Source organism: Astatotilapia calliptera, chromosome 19 (assembly GCF_900246225.1).
Source record: "Astatotilapia calliptera chromosome 19, fAstCal1.2, whole genome shotgun sequence".
In the NCBI taxonomy this organism is placed as follows: domain Eukaryota; kingdom Metazoa; phylum Chordata; class Actinopteri; order Cichliformes; family Cichlidae; genus Astatotilapia; species Astatotilapia calliptera.
The window spans coordinates 19,591,646-19,613,558 of NC_039320.1; the positions used below are offsets into that span (position 1 = coordinate 19,591,646).

The 21,913-nt window shown below is 38.6% G+C and overlaps 1 protein-coding gene across 2 annotated transcripts in view; it reads left to right on the plus strand.

The window, feature by feature from the left end:
* The first annotated feature begins 2,151 nt into the window (after positions 1-2,151).
* The window catches only part of uggt1 (UDP-glucose glycoprotein glucosyltransferase 1), a 31,386-nt gene continuing 11,624 nt past the window's right edge, over positions 2,152-21,913 (plus strand). Inside the window, exons 1-21 of one of the 2 annotated variants that reach the window (XM_026151289.1) lie at positions 2,152-2,234; positions 6,413-6,551; positions 6,821-6,900; positions 7,596-7,726; positions 7,826-7,938; positions 8,019-8,193; positions 8,980-9,076; positions 9,184-9,262; positions 9,516-9,616; positions 11,687-11,786; positions 11,920-11,980; positions 14,218-14,309; positions 14,964-15,114; positions 15,409-15,528; positions 15,616-15,701; positions 16,066-16,201; positions 17,939-18,070; positions 19,050-19,214; positions 20,111-20,231; positions 20,516-20,614; positions 20,803-20,826. In XM_026151289.1, the coding sequence (XP_026007074.1) occupies positions 2,204-2,234; positions 6,413-6,551; positions 6,821-6,900; positions 7,596-7,726; positions 7,826-7,938; positions 8,019-8,193; positions 8,980-9,076; positions 9,184-9,262; positions 9,516-9,616; positions 11,687-11,786; positions 11,920-11,980; positions 14,218-14,309; positions 14,964-15,114; positions 15,409-15,528; positions 15,616-15,701; positions 16,066-16,201; positions 17,939-18,070; positions 19,050-19,214; positions 20,111-20,231; positions 20,516-20,614; positions 20,803-20,826 (2,233 nt within the window). In that variant the 5' untranslated portion in view covers positions 2,152-2,203. The remainder of the gene's footprint in view (positions 2,235-6,412; positions 6,552-6,820; positions 6,901-7,595; positions 7,727-7,825; positions 7,939-8,018; positions 8,194-8,979; positions 9,077-9,183; positions 9,263-9,515; positions 9,617-11,686; positions 11,787-11,919; positions 11,981-14,217; positions 14,310-14,963; positions 15,115-15,408; positions 15,529-15,615; positions 15,702-16,065; positions 16,202-17,938; positions 18,071-19,049; positions 19,215-20,110; positions 20,232-20,515; positions 20,615-20,802; positions 20,827-21,913) is intronic. The other variant, XM_026151290.1, reaches the window with a different exon arrangement.

The window sequence follows — 21,913 nt, forward strand, 5'->3', positions numbered from 1 at the left end:
ACAGAAAAACTACACAGGGAAATGTTGTAGTTGAAATGATATGCTTTCAAAAGCAACCCCTTTCATTCCTTTTTTGTAGCATAAGCTAGATGCCGTAATACAGCAACCACAACTTCTGTACATCTGCACCAAAAAGATAATAAATAATGCATGAACTATATGCTTTTTTTGGTTCTTTCATCTCATCTCATGTAATTATATTTACCTACAAATACTTAGCATAAACCACTTTTTAAACAAGACAACATTTTACTGTTTTTAAACACATTTTCAACACATAAATACTTCCTTCTAACTGTATGACGTTTTTAATTCTCTTGTAATTTCTTTTTTTTTCTTTTTTTTTATTATTGACATTTTAGAATCACTATACAATACCATCAACTTCAGCTATCTTTCAGTACATATATATTTTTTTCTTTTTTTCTATATTTAAACAACTAAAATATCCATACAATAAGAATGAAAGAAGAAGAAAAAAAGAAAAAGAAGCAAAACAGGAAATAACAAACAACATAAATAAAAAATACATAAGGAAAAAGAAAAAGGAAAGAAAAATAAATAAATAAATATAGGGAGTGTGTTTTTGTTTCCATTAATATAACTAATATAACTAATATTTCCTCTAGTCTTCTAGTAGTTAACAAAGTCAAAATCTAAAGCAAAAGCAAAAACTGGCCTGCGTTTTCTAATGTAGTCCATCCATTTCTTCCATCGTGATACAAACAGGTCCCTCTTGTAGTTCACATCAATTCTCTTGTAATTTCATTCTTACCGTAGACTAGGAATGTCTTGTTATTTCAGCTTGTCTCATTAACAGTTTCAACACTGTTCAGCGAGTAGTTTACAGACATGTCTGCATCTTCCATGCAAACTGCTGAAGACCACAGCAATCACAAGCAGATCGATGCAGCACTGTACACCTCTTTGCAACCTCCAGTAATCACTTGCCAACTGTTTAAAACTAAGGTCTAAGAACAAAAGAAGAGAGCACAAAAAGCAAAGAAATGACTGAACTGTACAAATAGAAAAGGCTAAATAACGTTGTCTTTAGCCAATAAGAGCAGTTTATTGTAACTGTGTTCGAGTTTGAATTACAATTAAAAATTTAAAAAATATTCTATTGGAGTCTTTCTTCATTTGTGTTAATCATTTGTGTTTTCTCACAGTCCTTTTGAAAGTTCTGATTGATGGTTGATCATTGTGAAAGAAAGAACTCAAGTTTGACTATCTCCATTAATATAGAGATCAAATGTGCCTATGTCCTGCAGTTTTTGCTGGTGGGTTTATTTTAATTTTTTCTAAGTAGGAAAGGGACAACAGTCTTTAATCACATGTTTATATGTAATATAGGAGGACAGTTGAATAGTGGAACATCTGTGATGCACAGAAGTATTAGGTAGTATATAGTATAAGTAAGGTTAAGCTACTACATAATACAGCGGCACCCCAAAATGTACAGTATATTTACACTGTAAGATGTAAAATTAAAAATTAACCATACAAAATGCCTGGAAATTTACTTAAAATGACTTACACTATAATTCTTCTTTCTTGCTAAATCTTGAACTATTACCCCCTTATTGTAGTCTATTTACTACTAAGTATTTGTAGGTAAATATAATTATATTGTAATTCCAGGTGATAATACGTGGAAATTCCATTTAATTCTAAGATAATTACACCCTTTGTCAGGCCCGTATTAAAAAGTGTTTGTTACCTGAAGCACTTTGTTACTTCCCACCTCTGACCATTGGGAAACAAGCTAAAAGAGACAATGGTAAGTCCTTGGTTAGTGCTATTGCCAAGAGCTGGCAATACTTTCTTTTCAAATATCTTTAAGTGGGTGCTGCTTTTTTTGTCAGTGGTTTTAATAATACGGCTTATTAAATTATGTATTTTCTGCTTCTCACTTCTTACACTTTTAAAAAATAATGTCCTTTCACATAGTTTACTTAAATCAGGAAAATAATTTTAGGCAACAACACTAACAACAACAATAATAATAAATATAAAAAGAAAATGGATTTTGACAGTCTTTGTTTTTAATTAGTGAATCAATTATCAGCGAAATTTGCAGTTCACCGTCTAAGGCACGTCTTATTAGTTAATCATTTATTGCTGAGAGGTTCAGTAATTTTGAACAGGCAACATTGTGGTTGCCTAATGAGCCTGTCAGGACCCGCCCACTCCACAGCGGATCATGAATTCAGGAAGCTACCGAGCCGGCTTCGGTGAGACTAAATCATTAATTTTCTGTGTTGTGGAGCTTCATACGCTTGTAGCTAAGGCTGTTTATTGTCTTTTCAACAGAATTTGACAATTTGTGCGTGTAAGTAAACAAAAACAGGTGCAATCGGGCAGTTTTGCTTTTGTGCGGGAGGCGTTAGCTAGCATTAATTTCAGGTAGCGCTAGCTCGCCGTGAGTTTTCCGGCTTTGAATGGGCTCTGAAGAGTAAATATAGCAGACATTAGAGCTGGTTAAACCAGTAAAATTTGAACGTGTGAGGTGTTTGTTACAATTAGCAGTTAACTCGTGATTACAGCTATTATGACAGCTCTGAGGGTTGTCATTGAGACAGCCCGGATGTCCAAACTGTGCACTCATTGGACGGATGAGCCACGCTGAACTCTCCCATTGGATAGAAATGATGGCACGTTTTGTTTACAGCCTCAGCATCCTGCTCTGCTGTAATTAAGCGTAACACTATTAAAGAAATCTGTAACGTTATGATATAGCGATGAAGGGTTCATGCATTTCCTCCTCGTCAGTTTGTCTCTTCTTTTTGTCTTCTCAGACCTTATATCTTAGAGTTATTTAGAGTTTGACTTGCTGGTCACCCAGGTGTCTTTCAATGAAGTGTAGTGTACCCAGCAGATTATACATAACCACTGGTTCACTACCCATTGGTTGTTTTGTGGTAGGGTATTTGAACTCGCCCTTTTGGCCCAAAAAACACACTCGCCCCTTCTACCAGGCAGAGTATCATTATTGACCATAGCAAGATAACTTCCAACTACTGTGATATTGGATTAGTTACAGCAACACCACCAGCCTGAACCACTGATAGGATGCAGAATGGGTCCATTCTTTCACTGTGTACCTTCTGCTGTAGCCAGCCTGCTTTAAAGTTTGATGTTTTGTGCATTCAGGGATGCTCTTCTGCATACATTGGTTACAACCAGTGGTAATTTGTGTCTTATTCCCTTTCTTCCTCATTTCTGCCATCAGAATGGGGAAGAACTTTACATGCCTATATTAATTGAGTTTCTGTCATGTGATTGGCTTATTAGATATTTGTGTTTAAAAGCATTTGAACAGCTGTAAAGATGAACTGGCAGGACACATTTACATTTACTGGTGCTGGCTTTTGTCATTATATATTTATAGTCTATTCTTTGGAGATCTCTATCACCAGTTCCTGTAATAATGTCTCTGACTGAAGTAGGCAGCACTCGATTGATCAATTTTGTGTGGAAGAAGAGTGAAATGATACTTGATAGTATCAGGCTATATGTGAACATGCACAGAGCCTGAGGCGAAAGGTCTAGGTTAGTAGACAAAGCTGATAACTGCTGTTTTGATACCTGTTAATTCTGACCAGGTTTTTAGAGTTTATTGAGCCAGGTAACACAAAGAAACAAGGTTACTGGTGCATCCTCTTTAGGCCTTTAAAGGCTCTAAGGCTTTTTTTTAAGCCGTTCTAAATACTGAACTCCTAAAAAAATATTTCTAAAATGCAACAATATGGAAAACCCAGGCATCATACCGATGTTTAAATTTGACAGATGATCCTGATACCAGCATTAATTATTTATTTCATTAATTTTTCATTGCTGTTTATTTGTCTTTGTTGAGCTCTGATCCAGGGCAAAAAATGATCAGACACAAAAAAAGTAAACCTCAGCCACCACCTTTGGTAAATGTTATTTTGTTTCCACACGGTAATCGGCAAGGTCTGACATTGCTGTGTGGTTAATAGCTGTGCATCCCAAAAGCAAGAAGAAAAATTGTCATATTAACATACGATAAAATATAACTTATTTGTTATATTTTATTATATGTTATGTTATTTGCAGCTAAACTTGCACAGGTAAATGATTCTGCATAATATGAGGAATAAAATGTTTAAAAATCCAGCTTTGTTTAGATTAATTACAGTTTTTTTCCCATGAAGTGATAAATAATGACCAGGTGTTTCTTTTCTTTAATATTTAATTTATGTGTATTCTTGTATAATTGCTAAGTAGTCAAACATGTAGAATCAGTTGCACAGCTTGAGGAGATGATCTGGTACCTTGCTTTAGGTGAACACTTCACAACCGTGTTTGAATTTCTTAGCAAATTATCAGTATCCTACTGTGCCTGGCAAGCCTTATGTTGTCGGCAGCACTGCTGAAGGCGGTATCACGATGTTAATAAGGAGTCTTAAGGATATTTTCTGACACTACACTTGTTGAAGCAGCGCAATGTGTCCTACTATTAAGATGATTATAAAGTCTAGACCACATAATCATACATATGTGTAAAACAATAATATTAATTTTGTTTATTTTAATTTTAAATGACTAACTTGGAACCATTTATTGTTTGAGCAGACTTTTTATTTAATAACAGGATTTGATCAGATCTCAATATTATTCAGTGGAAAGCTGATAAAAGCCTGTTATGCACACCCTGTGGCACTGAATAATGGATCGTTCAGTGCCGTCAGAAATTAGAGTTCACCCACCATACTGTGGTCTTACAAATACATACAAAGGCAAAAACAACGCTCATTTTGTCCATTAAAATATAAGAATTGTTTGTCCTTGCTACTGAAACAGTTTTGCGTGTAGTTTAGTTAACAGACTAACATAAAAAGACCGCAAAGGAAGAACTAACTCCTTCCATCTATTTATTTTGTTGTCTGTTTATCGGAGCCGGGTTGCGGGCGCAGCAGCCTGAGCAGAGAAACCCAGACTTCCTCCTATCCAGGCCACCTCCTCCAGCTTATCCGGGAGAACACCGTGGCCTTCCTAGGGCTGCTGAGAGATATAGTTGCTCCAGTGTGTCCCGAGACTACCGCACGGCCTCCTCCTGGTAGGACATACCCACCTCACCCAGGAGGCTTCCTAATCAGATGCCCAACCCATCTCAACTGGCACTTTTCAATGTGGAGGAGCAGTGGCTTTACTCTGAGACCCTCTCAATTGACTAAAATCTTTACCCTGTCTCTAAGGGCAATCCCAGCCGCCCTTCTGAGGGAGCTCATTTCTCCCACTTGCATCCACCATCTCATCCTTTTGCTTGTGACCAATAAACGAGTGAGGTGGGGACTTAAATCGACCTTGCTCAGGAAGGCTAACTTTATTTTTGTCATATTGCTGTGCAATATAAATACAATAAAATCAACCAATTATGTTAAAATCAGTGCCCTTACAGCCACTGAATATTTGGTGTTTAATTAAGGTGAAATCCAAATATAAGTTGCTAAAAATAATATCATTTGGAAATGTTGTTTGCAAGAACTCATGAGAGCATAAATGAAATTATATGATAAGCAAAAATGAAATTATATGATAAGCAAAAATGTGTAAAAATGGCAACATGTGTTTTCTATTTAAGCGCTGTTGCTCTTTCTTCAGAGGTCTCTTTGAAACATTTCCTTGTTTCAGGAGCTTTTACTCTGAGTTGAGATGTTGTATCCTACGGAGGGTCTTTTGAAGCAAATTCTAGGTAAAAAAAAAAAGCACCACGGTACAAAGGTTAGAACTGCACATAGACGGCCTCATTTGATCCCTGTGTTCCCTAAGTCCATATGGCCCCATCCATGAAGAAAACCAAGGTTTAAATATGTTCAATTCAAAGGTCATCTTTAGTATATAAAAGTGTCAGCAAACAGTAGCACCAACGCATTAGGACAGAGTGTAAGCAACTAAATGTTATTAATATACAATTAATAATATATGTTGGTTATACACAGTAGTTGTAGTATGTTATATCTGTATGTTTTTATTTGAGAGATAATTAACTGCATTCTTGGAAATCTGCATAAACAGAGCTGAATTTGTTAAAGGAAATGATTTATTGTTATTAAAGGTTTGACAGTGGCTACATATTGTGTTGTATTTCCGTTTCCATGTTTTTATTGTCTTCATCTTTCAATGGCATCTTTGTGGTCACTGAGCTTGTAGTTTGTTAGGATCTGCCTCTGTGTTTTATCTCTGTTGGCAGTGAGATGTTCAGCCAATTCGTACAGAGCCAGATAACATTATAATCTACTTTGGTGGCTGAGTGGGCTCCGTTCTTCACTACCGCATAGCACAATGGGCGGGATGATACTATCATTCACACTGTTTATTTTGAGCTCGACTTTAACAGCAATGTGGAAATCTTTAGCCTCACTTCCCAACTCTTCTGTTCCCTCAGGTGTAGGCTTGAGGATGTGGCTTCTGTGGATCGTGCTGCTCTCGCTGCTCTCTGTCGCATCTGGGGGTGCGGACTCAAAGGCTGTCACAACCACTCTTACAACCAAATGGGCTGATACACCGCTGCTGCTGGAGGCCAGGTATGACACTGCACTGCTCAAAGGGAGCAGCACTTTGGCTGCATTACATATAAATTACATTTCAAAAGGAGATAATAGATAAATCAGTGTTCTGAGGTCATTCATGTGACTGTCCTCTAAGTGAGTTTAAACTACACTTCTGTCTCACTGATATGTCCTTGAGGAAGACTGTGAATAATTAAGGGCTTTAGGTGTTGTGCTGTTTGCAGTAGCTGACACTATGCATTTCCAGCTTATGAGACCGCCACTTTCATATTCTCCTTCCCCAGTGAGTTCATGGCAGAGGAGAGCCAGGAGAAGTTCTGGGACTTTGTAGAGGCCAATCAAAACATAGAAGGAGAGCATGACGGTAAAGTAAAACTTTGGACTCTGTGGACAAGATTTCACTTTTAGTTTCTGCGCTGTGAGCAGCTGAATTTATGATGTGTATGCAGCATCTTGGCAGTAATTGCATTGTCGGGGTTTTAGCCACATACTCGTTGGAGCAATAACACAATAAAAAGTGTATCTCAGTTAGACCAGAACTGCTGTAACACAATTTCAAGGGGACCTATTATGCTTTTCCTTATTCTCTTTATTATATATACTGTACCAGTGGTGGTTACTCATATTAAATTTGGTCAGATTTTCCGATATTGAGGTCAGCGCTTGTGCAAGTAATCCCAGTGAAAACTCAGGCTTCAGATTGCTCTGAACACAGTTTTTTCTCCTTTTTTTGATTATGGCACCTTATGTTGTAAGTGAGAACAGATATTCTCTCAGCACAGCAGCCCCGTCCACCTGCTGTTCAGACCTTCCGTTTGTGAGGCCCAGCGAATTAGAAGAAAGTTTGCTTGCAGGGAGCGTGACCCTGAAGCGAGATAAGATCTGTGGTTATTGCCTCACAGCCCAGTGTAACATAAAAAAGGATTATTCTGAATTGTGAATTCTGCAAAGCTATTTAATATAGATTACAGTAATTAAATATGAAGGGTAATAGGTCCTCTAGGGAGGGGCGAGACCACACCGAAATCTTACGTGTGCACATTTGCTGTCCCCACACAGACACAGATCAGGCCTACTATGATCTGATCATGAAGAGAGCCAGTGCCTTGCTCAGCTCCGTCCAGTTAAACATGCTGAAGTTCGCACTCTCACTGAGAGCTTACTCTGCAACAGTACACTCCTTCCAACAGGTAACAGCAGGGCAATTTAAAGCTGTTTTGAAGGCTTGAGCATACATGTGAGTAGGATGATATTAGTACTGATTATGCTTTTTGGGTGTATATTTTTAGATAGCGTCCACTGAGCCTCCTCCTTCTGGCTGCTCAGCTTTTTTGAGCATCCACGGAGAGAAGACCTGTGATGCAGAGAAGTTAGAGGCACTCCTAAAAAGTGCACCTCAAAGGTAAAAAAAAGTCACATACATCTAAAGCAAAAGGATTACGAATTATATTATTAAGATTAAATTTTTTTTCTCTCTTCCAGGACAAAGCCATATCTTTTTAAAGGTGATCATAAATACCCAGGTTCAAATCCAGATGCTCCTGTTGTGATTCTTTACGCCCAGTTTGGGACGGCAGATTTCCAGAAGCTTCACCAAGTCATTCTATCCAAAGTTAATGAAGGCTCGGTGACCTACGTGCTTCGCCACTACCTGCCTGTAAGAATTGCTTTACTTCTAATATAATTTAAATGAGAAGATCACAATAGATAGTTTGAGATTGAGCGTATTTAGGTCACTACTACCGGTATGTGAAATTATCAATAAAGCAAATGTTTTCCATGTCAGGAATAGTTTTATAAGTGTAAGTTGGTTTATAGTCATGTGGTGAAATCCCAAAGTTACTTTGGGCTCCCGTGTTTTATCCTCGTCTTACAAAAAAAAATCTGCAGTTTAAGACGGTCCTCATTTACACCTGGGATGAAAAGAGCTTCTCCAGTTCCTCATGCTAGACTGCAAGTTTCTCAAGTTGGATTACTTTCCCCTCACATGCAAATCCATTTGATAGTGTTTTTCTTTTTTTCCTCCCCCTGATTATGCTAAATTATTCTCACCATCTGTCTTTCAGGCAGGAAGTCCTGGGCACTAGAAAGGCTGTAACATTTAACTCTTACTCTGTGCATATAGCTCTGGGGCCAGACCAGGGACAGTTAGTGGCTTAAGTACTTAGCAAGCTGGTTGTCTGCACATGGAAGATAGTCAGCAAGCACATGCATTTATAATGTGAGTGGGATTTATTTTTTTTACAAGTGGGAACACAAGAACGTTCACAGAGCTTTTTACATTAAGAAAAAATTTTTTTTTTGTTTTGTCATCAGGTTAGCATAACTGTGTCTTTTAATCTGTTTGCAAATGCAATTAATTGCAATTAAGCGTTTTCTGTGTGTGACACAATTATAAGCATGTGATGTCCCATCTTTTCTTATTTTTCTTCTTCTTCTGCAGAAGTCAAGAGGAAAGAAGGTGTATCTGTCCGGGTATGGAGTGGAGCTGGCCATCAAAAGCCAGGAGTACAAAGCAAAGGATGACACACAAGTCCAAGGTGTACATACTCACAGGAAGACACACAGTCGATACACACATGCCCACAGTGTTGTAATCCCAGAGGAGTCCTGACTTGAAAATCGAGTTAATTGATTGTGGTTTCAGGGGCGGAGGTGAATGCTACAATGATCGGAGAGAATGATCCAGTGGATGAGGTTCAGGGATTCCTTTTTGGCAAACTCAAGTGAGTGACTCTGTGTCAGCCTATGATAAAAATTCAAATCTTGGATTAGGTCCAGGAATTGCACCACACTCTCTCAGCCAAGCCTTTCTTTTTTTTTTTTTTCTTTTTTTTTCCTCCTGTCTTGAAGCACCGACCACATCTGTGCTCAACTAACCAGAAATAATCAAATCAATCTGTGAATCCAACAACTTTTTCTTAATTAGCACTTAAGTCATTTAACAGATGCATGCATTCTGTCCATCTTTCTCACTAGGACCCTCTACCCGGAGCTCAAGGAACAGCTTAAAGAATTGAGGAAGCATTTAGTTGAAAGCACCAACGAGATGGCACCTCTGAAAGTCTGGCAAATGCAAGGTGGGCCTCTTTCCAAATTTAATTGTCTTATTTCAGACATCAGCAGATTTTTCTGTGTTTGCAGTTTCCTTCTGAGTGATTGGTTTTGACAATATGAACAGGCTCTGTAAGGAAGTATCTGTTTCTGGTATTACACGTGTAAATAAATAATGATACAGCACAATGAAACAAACTTGTCAAAACTGACCGAGTCAACATCTTGACAGGCTAGCAGAAAATAAACTGTGAGGCCCTCTTAATCTACAGATAACACCTGTGGGCATTGCTCCTGTGACTTAATTTTTCAGAGAATCAATTTTATGATCCTGCAAATATACCTGCAGGACTTGAACTTCGTTCTCTATCTATTACTTCCATAGCTATGGCTGACAAAGACAATTATCCGATGGGAAAAATCCCATGTCCTCATACCCATTAAATTCAAATCAATTGTTAGCTGACCCAGAGCGTCCTCTGACGTTCTTACAATTTCACAGGAATATCTCGTTACACAATCATTTTAAAGATACCCTCCTTACTCCACAAATGGGGGAAAAAAAAGATCATTTCAAGGTTTTTTTGTTCTAGCACAGAATGGGCCTTTGGGGAGTGACTACAGACAGCAGAAAACATAATCGCCGCCTACAGTAAAAGCAGTCAGCCTGTGCTTCCTAGAAGCCCATGTCTTTTCTGGGATTTCCTAACATGTGTTAAATAGAAAAAATGCCCAATATGCTTAACTATTACCAACTAGTTGGTAGTAGTTTTCATTATAGGTAGAGGACTGGTTAATGCGAGTCAAACAGGTGGACCAAGAAATGGGTCCACCTCAAAACAGTATTATATGAGAGAAAATAAACTGTATCTGTAATTTCACATGCTAGCACCGTACATATACTGTATTTGTTTAAATCATCTGTTAACCATGGGAGTTTCCTGAACTATTAGAAAGTTAAAAACGCTTTCCTATTCTCTGTCTCAACAACCCTTTGATCAGGAATAAATGAAAATAAATTAACATTGGCTTCTCCAGTTGTCTTCTGTTGCTTTAACCATGATGTCATTCCACCTGTAAATCAAACTAGCAGCTGAAAATGTATCTGTATCGATCTCTGATCTACGACTGCAATCGATCACTGTCCTCTTGATGCGTTTGAGCCATAATACCTTGAAGACATGAAAGCTTTGTCTGCAGCAATATAAAAGCATTGATTAAGATGACATCATATATTGATTAACAGTTCAAACTCACTCTCACAGATGCAATCACATATACTTTTTAATTTTGTCATTTTCTTTTTGATGTTATCGAGCAAATAAAAAATTATATTGGCTCCAGCTCATCTGTTATGTTTATGTTTCTTAAAGAAAACGCTTCCGTATGTAAAAGGTCAGCCTATCAGTAGGTGTAATCAGGATGTGAGCGTTCGGCTGCTTTTATATTTGGCAAATAAAGGCTCCGAGGAGATGAGGAGGTTGAACTCGACTGTCAGACTGTCATGTGGGCGTCTGTCTTTATCTCCTAACCCTGTGGGGCTCATTAGCTCAGCCTGTTTACAAAGAGAGGGAGACCTCCAGAGGCTAATAATCACACAGACTACAACACCATTACAGAGATGCTCACTGCATTGAAATAATCCTCACTGCTCTCTTCCCTCCTTGCACACCAAAGCTCCATACACCCCTTTATCTTTTCCACACTTACAAATTAACGTGATGATAAGTATATCTGCGTTTATATCAATTTAAGGTGGCGAACATCATAAACATTATTCCTGCTCAACACAAACATTTCAGCATCGACACTTTAATGTGAATCGTAATTTGCCCATATGAAATGTCTGTGTTGTACAGAGCTGCAAGCATATAGCCTTAGTCCTTTTAAATAATCAAGAGTAAGTTAACGATCTTTGAAGCAGCCCTTGTCTTTGTTTTATGTCTAAGTGCTCACATGTCTTCTAATTATGATCATTGTTTCTTTTTTCTTCTTTTCCTGTGTTTCCTGTTCTTCTTACTAATTTTTCCACTCATCTCTTTCCCATTCTGACCCTCATCGCCTGCCTGAACATCCACCCACCTTCTCTTTTACAGATCTGAGTTTCCAGACAGCTGCTCGCATTCTTGCTGCTCCTGCTGTTGATGCCCTCAATGTTATGAAAGACCTCAGTCAGAATTTTCCCACCAAGGCCAGGTAGAGGAGAAACGAAAACACACACAGATACACACACACACACACACGAGCAGTAACTACAATAAGAAGCTTGGTTTGTGTAGATTTTGGATAGTCAGCAGTTTCACAGTTCAGTCTTCCTTTTCTCTCCCAGGTCAATCACTAAAACTGTGGTCAACTCGGAGATCCGTAAAGAGATTGGCGAGAATCAAAAGGTACATGTTTGATCATCTTCTATTTTTTCCCACTTGCCCTTTTGTAACACAATGAAAACATTTCTGCTTTTGGTTAAAGATGAAAATGAACCCTTTAGTCTCTTTCACTTTCTTTTAACATCATGAATGCAGTTAATAGGCCTTCATGTGCTTGTTAGACTAACACTAAATGACTTGATCATTTCAGGTATTTTCAGGTTTAGAAACCACATGTAATTGTTACAACATGAATTAAGCTGACTTAATTTATGCAACATTACCTCCGATCCCAACCTCAACACGATGTGTCAGTGTCTTTAGTCTTTATATTCCTCTCTCTGATGTCATACGTCTTTGCTGTGTGACTTGGGGAAAAAACAATACTGATGTCACATAAAAATCTCATTAGGACACAAGCTTTTCTTGTCTTCTTGCAAAGACCGGATGACGAGGCTGTTACAAGGCTCTTTTTTTTGTTTTGTTTTTTTATTGACTCATCCAATCGAAGGACTGATAGGCTTATGTGATGGCAAAGCATCTGTTGTCCATACATATCTCCACAATTCACAAGAATTGGTGCAAGATGAAGGTCATATTCGTTTTCACAAGATCTGCTGCTTCTTTAAAGAATATTAGTGTGATTTTAGTGAAACAAGATTAATTTGTCCCCCTTATGGCTGTTTGTGATCCTCCCTGACTTCTCGGTGGATTTTACCAGTTACAACAAAACCTAGACCTTTCATTAAGAACTTTACATTTTACAATAACCTGTGAATTCTGGTGGATCATAAGCTGCTACATCATTGATATTCTGGTTCCTTCTTTTGTGCCTCCAAGACCTTTTCGTTGGCATAAAGTGAGATCTTTTCATATCCATCAGAAATTTTTTATTCTTTGGGCTTCCCTGGAGTAGCTTTGTATGCTTCACAGTTCAAAATAACCTTTATAAATCTTATAGTGGGCGTTGGTGCAGCTGCTCAGTTCATCCGCTGTCTGAAAGACGTCGCTTTAGCTCCTTCCCCTATAGATTTGCTCCCCTTTTAAGCAGTATTTCTTGTGATTGGCTGCCCCTCACAAAGTAAGAGTAAAAAAAACTCTAAAATTGAGTTTTGATCAGCCTGAATCATTAACTTTTAGCTCAGCAGTTCAGTGGCTAAGACTAAATCATCTGCTTTCAAACTGCTCGATTTCATCATCTGTCCTATGTTTGTCTTTCCATTATCGAGGATCCTTATTCTTTTAATCTTGCAGACTGTGTCCTCTAGTGGTTAGGGATAATTTAGCTTTAGCTGTTTACCAATTTAATCCACTAAAGAGGATGAACCGAGACATACAGCATTATTGCAAACATCCACAATCAAGTAGCTTTTGTCTCTCAAAATGAAACTGCCCCTCCTGGTTTTGTTTTACCTTTTACTTTGTGATCAATTGTAAACATCATCTGATTTGAAAGCATTCAGTTTTTGACAATGTGTGTTTTGCTTCGCCTGTTAGTGGAATAGGCACTCACCCCTTCTTCTTGTCAGTGTTTTCTCTCTCTCCTTTGCTTGGTCTCCTCTCCTGAAGCTGTGCTCACATTATCTTGGTGTGCAGACAGGAGTTCGGGCTGATGGTGGGGCTGAGCAGACAAACGTCCTAATTACTGAATCGGTGATTCATTCAGCAGGCGCGCAGAGTCCTACAGCGAGAAATGATTATTGATTGAAGTAGTTTGGACACGTGCACTTGCTCGCACACAGACACGTCTTTGTCTTTCTCTCACACACAGGCATGCATCCACACACTCACACAATTTAAGTGGGATGAACAATATTTGTGTTAATCATGTCTTGTTGTAATTGCAATGTCTGGAGTATGATTAATCTGATGTCTTTGTCTTTCTGTAATGAGATTTGACTGTGCCAGAACGACTTTGAGCTTTCTTTTTGCCTGTGCAGACGCACAAACACACATGCGGGTCTCTTCTCATAGACATATTCACACACATTTACACACCCCTTCTTTGATAATTAGATTTGTTTAGTGTGGGGTTTAATTGCTCTAAACAGGCTGATTTTGAACAGAGTTGTCAGTGCTTGTTTAGAGCTGTCAACGTGACTCGTTGTGGCTTTGTGTTGACTGTTGCCTCTAGTTTTACAGTATAATTGACTACATGATGGCTGGTTTTGATGTTGTTTGCCTCACAGCTCAGCTGGTGTTGAATGGGGAGCTTGACACAAACAGGATATTTAGTCATATTGACGTTTCTCTTTCCATAGTTTTTCAAAGGAACTCTGGGGTTGCAGCCCGGGGATTCAGCGCTGTTCATCAACGGGCTGCATATAGATTTGGACGCACAGGACATCTTCAGGTACACATAAAAAGCCATATTTTGAGCATCTAATTTGCAGTAATTACAGCACAGAAATGCATCTGTGTTGCTTTAACCTTTTGCAAATGAAAGTATATAATCAGTCAAGACCGTAGCTTGACTGATTATATACTTTAACAATTGTTTAGAACAAAATGTAAAGTAAAATTAAATTAAAGATTTTTGTGTGTGTGCATGTGTTTGGGCTCTTAAGACCTGGGAATGTTAAGACAACTGGGCCTAAAACGGGGCATGAAAAGATTTGAATGATAGTCACAGAAGCAGCAAATGCTTCCATATGGAAAACTGTACCCAAGTGATATTCTTGGGTTTACTGGAATATTCAAAAATTAGTTCTTGTATTAGGTATTAATAGGTTGTGCTCGACCAATCGATAAAATAAGTTGAGAGTGAGACTGTATAATAACGGAGATTGTTGCTTTTTCTTTGTCATGTTTTTAAAATCTGATTTCACATTCACATCTTACCTGCTGTTTAATGATTTAAATAAGCCAGATCAAAACTGAAAATAATGAGCTCTACTTATACATCTCTTTCAGATAATAAGGCAGTCTAGATGCTACGCTCAAATTCTTGATTACAATACACACACACTGCACCACTTAACTCGCCTCTGTCCTTTGCTACCTGCAGTGTGTTTGAAGTGCTGCGCAGCGAGGCCCGGGTGATGGAGGGTCTGCGCTCCCTGCTAATCGAGACACCTTTTATTCACGACATCCTGAAGCTCAACGTCCAGCCCTCCGACTCTGACTACGCCGTCGACATCCGCAGCCCGGCCATCAGTGTAAGAGTGTCCGTGTTCACACACGTCCCTAATAACTAACTGTTGAATGCTGCAGCAAATGAGGGACTTAACCAAAATAAGCTTGGAAAGAAATGTGTTGTGTTTGGAAGATTTTTGTTGTGCAATCAAGTTTCTATTTGAAAAAATTTGGAGGCATTTCAAGCCCTCCAAAATTATCGTTGTGCTTTCCTTCCGCTAGCAGTAAAAAGTAATTTCTTGTTGGCTCTTGTCTGCTCATTCTTGTTTTTAAACTTAATTTAAACCATTTCCTCTTCACTGCATTCTCCTTTTTAGTGGATTAACAACTTGGAGACCGACTACAGGTACAGCTCATGGCCCTCCAACGTGCAGGAGCTGCTCAGACCAACTTTCCCTGGAGTCATCAGGCAGATCCGCAAGAACTTTCACAATCTGGTAAGAGCGCAGTTTATTAATCAGACCCCTGTGAATCCAAATAGGTCTGAAGCTTTTCTGATGAATGCTAACACGCATCTGTTGCAGGTGATCATTCTGGATCCGACCCAGGAGAACACTGTAGAACTGCTGAGCGTCGCAGAGATGTTTTATGCTAATAATATACCCCTCAGGTTGGTGTTTCTGTCATCAAGATGTATACATTTTTTGGACATTTTCTTGGGAATTAATTATCAGCTTTTATGAATTTGAATGCACAACATATCACTTTTTTATTGCTGTACAGTAACCAGAAAACTAAAATAAATAAATAAAATAAAAGAGGTGCTGCAGAGCATTGGTAGTCAGTAGAAATGTGTAGTTAAAAATCCATTTTTAATTTAAGAGTTTTGTCAGGGATGTTTGGAAGACCTTTGATACCGCGCTGCATGTGGCATCTTGGGATGGTCAGTTTGTTTGAATACTGATGAAGCAGGCAGCACACGCTCTGCATTTTAACTGTTTTTGGAAGCTTACTTGCTCCGTGTTTGTGTTTAGGATCGGGCTGGTGTTTGTGGTGTCTGATGAAGACGACATAGATGGTATGCAAGATGCCGGTGTGGCACTCGTCCGAGCCTACAACTACATCACTGAAGAGGTGGACAGTCAGAATGCATTTGAAGCCGTCATGTCGGTGAGTCCATTGTTCACAGAAACTAGGAAGTGAAAAAGACCTTTGTAAGACTTTATCTAATCTGTGTCTCTGTTACTCTTTGCCTGATCCAAATAGTTAACGCATCCCTCCTATCAGGTGTCTTCCCCAAAAGCCTTAAAAACAGCAGTTATCAAACCAATATTAAAGAAAAAGAACCTAGACAGCACATTAATGCAAAACTACAGACCAATCTCTAATCTTCCATTTATCGTTAAACAGCTTTCTCACAATGAACACCCGCTTTGATATTTATCAGTCTGGTTTTCGTAGGCACCACAGCACCGAGACAGCCCTTGTCAAAGTGTTTAATGACATCCGTATAAATACTGACCGTGGGAAATCCACAGTATTGGTACTACTGGACCTTAGTGCGGCGTTTGACACCGTTGATCATGATATATTACTGGAACGTCTAGAGAGCTGGGCCGGACTCTCTGGTACAGCACTCGACTAGTTCAAGTCCTACCTTAAGAATAGAAACTTGAAATGTGTCAATTAGCCAATTTTCATCACAAAATATAGAAATCACATGCGGGGTCCCCCAGGGTTCCATCCTCGGGCCCCTCTTATTTAGCATTTACATGCTCCCGTTAAGCCAGATTATAACCACCAATAATATTAACTACCACAATTATGCAGACGATACTCAACTTTATATCTCAATGTCACCAGGTGATGTTGAACCTATCCAAACTCTTAATAAATGCATTGAGCGAATTAACAACTAGATGTCTCATAATTTCCTTCAACTGAACAATAACAAAACTGACTTATCTTTGGACCCAAAAAAGATTGATTAAATATCAGTAATCAGCTCAAACTGGTCCAACTAGAAACTACCGACCAGGCCAGAAATTTAGGTGTAACAATGGACTCAGACCTGAACCTCCAGGGCCACATAAAAGTTATAACAAAGTCAGCCTTCTATCACCTGAGGAACATTTCTAGGATTAAAGGACTGATGACACAAGGAGACCTAGAAAAACTCATCCATGCATTTATCTCTAGCCACCTTGATTACTGTAACAGTATCTTCACAGGTTTACCCAAAAAATCAATCTGACAACTGCAGCTGATTCAGAACGCTGCTGCTCGTGTTCTCACTAGAACCAAGAAAATGGAGCACATTACTCCAGTTCTAAAGTCATTACACTGGCTCCCTGTAGCTCAGAGAATAGACTTTTTAAAGTGCTTTTATTAGTTTATAAGTCCTTGAATGGGTTAGCACCAGAGTGCATTAGGGATCTGCTATCATGGTACAAACCATCCAGATCAGTTAGGTCCTCCAGCTCTCGTTTATTGACCGTCTCTAGAACCAGAACTAAACATGGAGAAGCAGCTTTTAGTTTCTATGCTCCTCACATCTGGAATACTCTATCGGGAGAATGCAAAGCAGCAGAGACACTGAACTCTTTTAAGTCTAAAATTAAAACTTACTTATTTAGACTTGCTTATGAGTAACTGATCCTATTATGGCTCTCTATATGTTTGTTTTAATTTTTAATATAAATTATTGTCTTGATTATTGTTTTATTGTAAATGCTTTCTTGTAAATGTTTTCTTGTTTTTTACTTTTATAGTGATTTATGCTTTATTTTTTGTTTTATTTTAATCATGTAAAGCACCTTGAATTGCCTTGTGCTGAAAGTGTGCTATACAAATGAAATTGCCTTGCCCACTTGTTCATCCCGTTCTCTTCTCTTCTCCCTCTTATAGATGTTTAACCATGTGCCAGTTGGTGGTCGGCTGAGTGTCGGGGATGTAGTTAAAGTGCTGGAGAAGAAGTTTCCCTACGTCGAAGTCAGCAGTGTCCTCGGAGCCGACTCCAGCTATGACAGCAACAGGAAGGTGAGTCGAGCAGGATGTTTTTTCTGTTCATATTATTAATCTAAAATTACATTTTTATTAACACAGCAAATCTAAGTGTACAATTACAGTCAAAAGAGCTGTATGTAGCACCAGAATAAAAGGATAACTGAGCAACTCAAGAGTAGTTTGATAATTCATCAGTGGATGAATAGTGGTCATTTTATTAGGTACACACATTAAACTGCTCACAAACACAAATATCTGAGCAGACAATCACAGGGCACCAACTCAACTGAGCGTCAGAAATGGGAAGAAAGATTATTTTAAGTCACTCTGACTAAGGGATGTTTTTTGGTGGCAGAGGGACTGCTCTGAGTATTTCAGAAACTGCAGATTTATTCCGATTTTCCCCACGCAATCATCTCCGGAGTTTATAGAAAATGGTCTGAAAAAAGAGGAGAGAAAAAAAATCAGTGAGCATCAGGAGAAAAAACCCTTGTTGTAGTCAGAGGAGAATGGCCACACTGCTTCATGCTGATAGGAAGCCAACAGTAATTCAAATAACCACTGGCTACAACCAAGGTATACAGAAGAGCATTTCTGAATGCACATCATGTTAAACTTTGAAGCAGCAACCACAGAAGACCACACTGCGTCACACTCATGTCAGCTAAGAAAAGGAATCTGACGTGGAGTATCTGTCGTCTGATGGCTGCTTCCAGTAGGATAAAATCATCTTAAAGTGGTTTCTTGAACATGAGAATGAGTTCACTGTACTCAGATGACCTTCAGTCATCAGATCTCAATCCAGTAGAGCACATTTGGGATGTGGTGGAATTGCAGCAACTGTACAATAGTATCATGTATTTAAGAGGTTTTTAGATGCAAGAATATTAAGTGTGATTTTGTTCTAAAAGAGAAATAGAACAGCCTTTTTAAAGTGGTCACCTAAAACTGACTGCAGAGCCGAATAATTAAGGGTTAACCAGATAACATTTCTTTCTTTCTTCCCTTTCAGGAAGGACGGGCATACTATGAGCAAACAGGAGTAGGCCCGCTGCCTGTGGTCATGTACAACGGGATACCTTACCAGCGTGAACAGCTGGACCCGGATGAACTGGAAACTGTCACCATGCAGAAAATCCTGGAGACCACCTCATTCTACCAAAGGGCCGTCTACCTGGTCAGTTACAATCACATTTACAATAAAAGCTCATTATCTGCCATATCATTATTTTATTAAGGGTTATTCCAAAATACAGGTTTTAGAGCATCAGTCACAGTTTCTAAAAAAAAAAATCTGTTGCTGGACTTTAATTCAAAACAACCAATAATATATCTCAGTTTCATCTTTTGATATTTTATATTTGTATTATTTTGAACAATATGCAGAAAACTGCATTTTGCCTTAATTTCACAAGCAAACTTCAAATCTATTCTCATTTTTAACAATAAAAATGTGTTGTTGTTTTTTCTAAAAAGTACTTCATAAGATATATTTATTTGTCAGTCCTTTTTCTTTTAATTAGGTTTTTCTTTCCTGGACCTGCTACAAAATCTTAGTGTAAAATTAAAGGCAGAAGTTAAGCCACCATAAAGTAAACTTGCTAAAGTACACTGTCTGTCTTTGAGGTCATAAAACAAATTCTCTTTTCAGCAGGATCTTTGTGAGCATGCCATCTGTCATTTTTCCTCTTTTAATGTCAGCCCATCACACAGAGGAGCCAAATCTTTGAATTGATTCTTTCAAAGGATTTCTAAGGAATTTAAACACAGCAAGCAGCATTTATTTTGGTGGCTATAGAAGTCTTACTGGTCAGCATAGCATTAGTCATCCTACCTACCTTTTCTCTTTTCTTTTTTTTAATGTTTAACTCAAACTTATTCAGAGAAAACTTTCTAAACAAGCACCCGTAACTGCAGTGAAAAGGCCATTAACATTTAAGAAGTGCTTTTTAAACTGTGAGCAGGGAAATCTTGCAGAGAAGGACCTCCTGCATGACTGTCAGCTCTGCAGCTAAAGCGACGACTCTGACTTTTTACTTTAACCTCGCACGTTTCCTCTCATGTCACTCGCAGGGCGAGCTGGCTACAGACCACGATGTCGTCGACTTCATCATGAACCAGCCCAGTGTTGTTCCTCGAATCAACCCCAGAGTGTTGTCCACCAGCAGAACCTACCTGGATCTGTCTGATACCAGTAAGTATGAGGGTTTCTTAAATTTCAATTTTTTTTTAGATCATCCTCAGAAACTAATGTGCTGTCTGTGACATGGATGACTCAAAGCTTCATGTAGAAGCACAGTTAGTTTTCCAAATATTCTTCAACCATTACTGCTACTATTTATTTCTATTTATTTGATGATTATTATTTTGTTGGCGTTTTTTGCAGTACAGATATGATGTAATCAAAAGTTTGTATATTATAAAAACATTTGCTCCAGAATCGATACTTTACTCCTTTTTTTTCATCTCGTTTTGCAGATAACTACTTCATAGATGACTACGCTCGCTTCTCAACGCTAGACACAGTAGAGAAGAACACAGCTGTGGCCAACAGCATGAACTATATGACAAAGAAAGGTAAGAGCACTCTGGCATCTGATCACTGAGTAGAAAAGCATGCCTGTGGATTTTTTTTTCTTGTTGTTACTTGTGAAGATAAAAAATTTCAAAGCTAAACTCTCTCCTGGTGTATTCTCCTTCTGTCCCCTCCTCCTCCTCCTCCACTTCCGCCTCTTATTCATGTGTTTTTAAATTCCCTGCATCAGGGATGACCACCACCAACAGGCATGGTAATCACCCTTTTTCTCCACATTATTCCCCCTCCTACTCACTTGCTCTTTTTTTCAGTTTTCTGTTAACGACATTGTTGGCACCGTGTTTGTGAATCCACCACCACTCCTCCATCTGTGTTCAGTTCTCAAAGGACACAAATGACTAATAATTATGCATGTGATAATTGTACACCAGTCTCCAAGCATGAGTACCAAAATTTGTTTATGTAACTGCTCACTATAACGTTGTTTGTTCCAGTGGGAGAGCATGATAGTTCACCCAGTATGATTTCAAAGAAACTGCATGAAAAGTTTGAACGGTGTGATAAGGAAGCAAAATTTGGAGCAGAGAGCAGCACTTTAACACTCAGTGGTCACTTTATTAGGTACAGCTTGATAGTGCTGGTTCCTTCAGAGCTGTCTTAATTGTTTGTACGTGCTGGAAGTGAGTCTCAGAGGTTTTTGGTCCATATCAACACGATGGCATCAAACAGGTGATCTATTGGATTGAGCTCATTTGAGTAGAGCGGTCATGTGATGTTCAAGAAACCAGTTTGAGATGATTTGAGCTGTGCAACATCCTGATTCATTGGGCGTAGCTTCTGTTCTTAGCTGACAGGAGTGGCACTCGGTGTGGTGTTCCACTGCTGTAGCACATATGCTTCAAGGTTCAACATGTTGTGCATTCAGAGAATCTGTTCTGCATAGTGCATACTTGGTTTTTTGAGTTACTGTTACCCTATCTGGCTATTCTCCAACAACGTCTGGCATCAACAAGGCATTTTCACCTAGAAATTTGCAGCTTATTGAGTATTTTCTTTTTCTGACTACATTCTCTAAATCCCAGTAGATCAGCAGATTCTGAAACTCTCATACCAGTATGTCTGACACTACCAACTATCCCATGGCTAAAGTCACTTAAATGACCTTTCTTCTCTATTCCTATGGTCTGTATGGTAAATAACGCGTGTGTGTGTGTGTGTGTGTGTGTGTGTGTGTGTGTGTGTGTGTGTGTGTGTGTGTGTGTGTGTGTGTGTGTGTGTGTGTGTGTATTTCTGATGAGTTGCTTGCTTGTTTGTTTTTTTTAGATATAAGTGACCTTGAT